The sequence below is a fragment of the Meleagris gallopavo genome, chromosome 7, assembly GCF_000146605.3.
Source record: "Meleagris gallopavo isolate NT-WF06-2002-E0010 breed Aviagen turkey brand Nicholas breeding stock chromosome 7, Turkey_5.1, whole genome shotgun sequence".
Taxonomy (NCBI): domain Eukaryota; kingdom Metazoa; phylum Chordata; class Aves; order Galliformes; family Phasianidae; genus Meleagris; species Meleagris gallopavo.
This window is the reverse complement of record NC_015017.2, coordinates 20,051,525-20,056,117: the sequence shown is the minus strand read 5'-3', so window position 1 is coordinate 20,056,117 and position 4,593 is coordinate 20,051,525. Positions and strand designations below refer to the sequence as shown.

The window sequence follows — 4,593 nt, the reverse complement described above, 5'->3', positions numbered from 1 at the left end:
ATGGAAAAAAAAAAAAAAAGATACCACAATTATTTGATTGTATTGGTTTATAATTGTAAATGAAAACTGAAAATTTTACTTACTGGTACAATTTGAAAATGCTTTATTTTTAATCCATGACTCAATGACAATACAAATGTTCTGGGATTACTTTGGCTATCACGTACCAAGAATACCCTAAAAAAGATTGAAAATTTTCAGATTAAGATTACTCTGAAGCCTTGGTAAACATCCTCTAAAATTGTAGTTTTGAAACAGTAAGCACTGTGAGAAGCAGAAATAATCTTAATTACAAAAATCATGCTTTTAATCAGTATTCCTTTGTAAAAGTGTCACTGAAAATACTTCTTACATTCTTTTTCACCTTGAATATTATGTGCATGAATAATATGCATGAATGACATTGCAGGCATTTGTTTTTACACTACATAGAATTACAGTGCATCTCTTCAGACAGAAAAACGCCCCCAAAGTTTGAGCTTTGAACAAAATCTTTCCTTGGACTCTGACAGTTACCTAAATCTCAAACTTTAAAAGGAAAATTTGAAAGGTTACTATTCAACAGGAAATCTATGGAAAAGGTAATGCAAGACATACTAAAATGATTTTCACCTTACCCATACTCATAAATGCACACTCACATCTGTACACTGTCAAAATTCCCAATTCACAATCTATTTTATAGCACCACTGTTGAAATCACAACACTCTCAATGGCCAACAGTGTCACTGCAACTAGTTATTTGATTTCAGACAGACTGTATACGTAGTTTTGCCATAACCTGGTGCAAATAAAGGATGAATATAATTTCATTGGACTGTAGAGTTTGCACTATCAGTAGAGAAGAACAGTTTGGTGGGCAGAGGGAAATACCTGGTTCACAGCTTTGTAGCAAAGAGTTTGAACTGCCTGTACTATGCACGTGTGGAGTGGGTATAGCTAACAAGTGTACCAAAGAAGAGAAATGAAGGGACAGTCATTGGCAAGCTTTCTCATTTTTCAGGAGGCAAAAGAAACAGGCAATGCAGACCTGCAGATGTCAAACAAATGAGCGCTAGCCACCCACTTTTTCCCAACCATGTATCAGAAATGGGAGCACAACAACTGTATGAAAAGGAGGGATTTCAGGAGAAAAAAGATGACAGCAAAAACTTTCAGTAAACTTTCACAGGATAACAACTTGCATCCAAATTACTGAGTACTACTATTTTAATTCTAAATATTTTATGAGTTCTATTTTTACAACAAACGTAAGAAAACATCTGAAATTAGGGAATTTTGAGTCCATAATGATTAACATTTCTATCAAATTCAAACTAATTCAGAACACTGATACTAATTCAATTATGAAAGAGGGATAATTGCCAACTCACCATACAACAGTAAGATAAGGATTAATATTTCTCAATATATTCAGGCTCTCCTAATAAGCTCTTTCTCACCATCTAGTGGCTTTTCACCCCTTTCCAGGACATCAACTTATTTATTTATTTTTACAAAGCATAATTTCAGTCTTCTATGTATTTGTCACTAAGAACTGGCCTTGTTTTTAATTCAGAAAAAAAGAAATGAGAAGCATGTGCCATTTTCCAAATATCCAAATTGAGTTCTCTATATGAAAACACCATGATTCACATCAAACAATTTGCAAAGTAATCACAAATCGTATGAAAAAATGCAGGTGGTTTAGGATTTTTGCTATCATTTTGTTGTTGGAATAGGAAAGATGTGCAATGTTTTTCCCCTTCACATAAAAAGGTCTTTATTCTTTCCTAACTCTATCAAAACTAACCACTTTAGTTGAAGAACCTTTTAATAAGATCACTTTATTTATGAAGAAAGCGCTGTAGTTCACATAATCTTAGAAATATTGGTTGGAGGGGGAGCTTTTTAGATGTGCTGGATGACTCCAAAAGCATTCTCAAAAATATAAAAGGAATTTTCTGAATAACCAACTGCATTTTGTTGTGGGCCTTTTGGAAATGCTATTATCCCACTCATCTATTGAGGGGTGATCAGTTTGCAATCCTGTCAACCACTTATCACTGAAAAGACTTTGAATTTAAAAGGGTGAAGTTCAAAATCTGCAATGCAGCTAAATAAATGCCTTAAGGAATGTTTCTTCTACATCTGAGGAGTAGGTCCAAAAAAATTAAGGTATGCTATAATGGAATATGATTTTTGCACTCTGTAACTGTCATTTATTTATTTCAACTACTGAAATTTTATTTCTTTCTACAGTAGTCCTTTCACCTTCTCTTAGCCACATAAACAGTGTATTTGTTAGTATATATGGTATATGTCATATACATAGGAGATCTCTGCTTAGAATCAGTTTTATCTTTTAAGCACCTTAAAAGGTTCAACTTGAATACTTTTTCTCCAGCACACGCTGCAGTGCATTTATGTCTTCATTGTAGTTCATGAGTATGTACGCCAGTTTATGATTGCTCATACCACTATGTTATAACCAGTTCTAAATAGACCACTCAGGATTATCATTCTCACCAAAATCACAGTGCTTATCTGCAAATAGCTCCAAGAATGTTTCATAGAATCACTCACTGAATGAATGAGGCCCAATTTTACATGGGAGTGTAAAATTTATACAGGAGTAGGAATAAATATACAGAAACGAAAAATATCAGGATTTGATAATGAAATATATATTCTGCCATTTTTCTCTGAATGAATATTTAAGTGAGAGAAAAATAGAAGTGATTAGTCTTACCCTAATATTTATTGTTAACCATTATGGGATAGCAGGATTTTTACTCATTTTACAAGTAAAGGCACACTTTTTTCCAATGGTCATCCCTACATAGTTCATTTTGGAATAACGTTAGGCAGTTTTCTGAGTTTCCTTCACTCTTTCATCACTAATAAGAGATATAAAAGACACCAGTGCCAAAGTTGATAGGTCACAGAGAATACTGTCCAAATACACAGCTCAGATGCTTGGCTCTAAGAGAACACAAGTAATCTGTCAGTGACAGAACTGAAGTGTTAGATCACCACTTTAATGCTTCCAAAAGACATAAAATAGAAACCAACTGATCCCCAGATAGCCCTATATAAAAGAATTTTTATTTCTATTAGGTAAGTGCAAAATCTTTCTTCCTCCATCTCCCTTCTACAATAAAAAGTAGAATTGTTGGCTAGAAATATGTCTCAGAAGAGTTATTTAAAGAATTAGCTTACCCATCTACAAGCCCATGCTGTAAAATAAGTCTCTGAGCTTCATCTCTAGAGATTTTATGATGAAACCATGACTGAGTTCTGTGAATAGCTGTAGAAATAAAGATATTTTAAAAATATATGTTGTCTTTATTGAAACAACTACTGCATTTTTTCGGTAATGAAATAACTCAAACATACCCATGTTAGATATGGCAATAGGACTACAATGTGAGTTGAGCCGTAGGCACCCTCTTCTCTGTGTGAGAGAGAATTAAAAATGATTTCAATACTTTCTTCTTAAAAAAGTAAATTAAAATCAGAAACACTATTCTGATAAAACAAAGATGTTTATACCCGCCAGGCTAATCCTTCCTCAACTGCAACTGAAAGTGCTTCTGTTGGATTTTCTATAATTCTACTTCTGTGTCCTGAGAAATCCATTGCAACTAAAGAATTTTCAGAAATACTTCTCTGCAAAAGAGAAAAATAGATTTAGTTTGTTTCTCTGTTTTATTATTTTAATTAATGATCCATGTTTTAAGACAGAGCTTCTGAGTAAATGTTGTGTTTTATAAACAGCATTTCAAATATCTGCAATGTTTCCCACAACAGCAAAACTCATTGTACCCCAGGTACACCCCTATACGCTGCCACAAAACTAAATTTCAGTCTGGCAGGACAAATCATCTTATTTGCAGTACTGGGATAGATGATGAATACATACTTTTAACATAAATTCTACTTGTATGTGTTAAGTAACTATTATTAAGTTGTCGAAGACATGTAAGGAACTTGGCAAAAGTAAAATAACAGGGCAAAATAAGAGATTGCCTGACCCTAAGAGAGAAGAGGGAACTTCTTGCTGCTGGCATGGCTACAAATTAATCAGGACTGTGAAACCTGAAAATACTTCCTTTATGAAACATGTTCATCAGCTTGATCATTTAATTCTTGAGTTTATCAAATTTTCTCTTTAATTCACAAATTATAGTCAAGTATAAAAACTGTACCATGCTTGCTCCCCTTTATATATTTGGCATTAGAATCTACATAAGCTATATTGCATGTGGCTGTGCAAGAGGAGACACAATCAATAATGGCTTCCAGAGCCATTATGAAAGTAGCAGCTGGCTATCATTAGCTTTTTGTAACAGACAGTATAAATACAGTCAGTATACTAAGTGTAATTTTGCAGCCATGCTTATCAGCAATATCAGAAAACAGCATTTTTGTGAATCCTCATAAAAGCAAATATACATCTTAGGTGTTTTAACAGCAAGAACTACATTAAAAGCTTAAAAAAAAAATCACTATAATGGATCGTGGCAACAAGCAATTTTTACACAATTTAAGCAATACGAAACACAAAGTGCTATACATCACTCAAAAAAAAAAAAAAAAAAGGGAAAATG

The 4,593-nt window shown here is 33.3% G+C and overlaps 1 protein-coding gene across 1 annotated transcript; it reads right to left on the bottom strand.

Moving 5' to 3' along the window:
* Positions 1 to 32: 32 nt before the first annotated feature.
* Positions 33 to 4,505, bottom strand: LOC104911706 (growth factor receptor-bound protein 14-like). Its single transcript, XM_010713680.3, has 4 exons — positions 3,536 to 4,505; positions 3,380 to 3,437; positions 3,203 to 3,290; positions 33 to 177 (listed from the first exon to the last, which is right to left on the bottom strand). Exons 1-4 carry the CDS (start codon positions 3,620 to 3,622, stop codon positions 48 to 50), a joined length of 363 nt encoding a protein of 120 aa, XP_010711982.1. The 5' UTR covers positions 3,623 to 4,505; the 3' UTR covers positions 33 to 47.
* Between the last annotated feature and the right edge of the window lie 88 nt (positions 4,506 to 4,593).

Coding starts and splice junctions, on each gene's coding strand:
- LOC104911706 (XM_010713680.3), bottom strand. CDS start 3,622: ATGGATTTCTCAGGACACAGAAGTAGAATTATAGAAAATCCAACAGAA. Junction 3,438..3,535: donor AGGAAGGATTAGCCTGGCGG/GTATAAACATCT, acceptor TCTCTCACACAG/AGAAGAGGGTGCCTACGGCT. Junction 3,291..3,379: donor TATTGCCATATCTAACATGG/GTATGTTTGAGT, acceptor TTATTTCTACAG/CTATTCACAGAACTCAGTCA.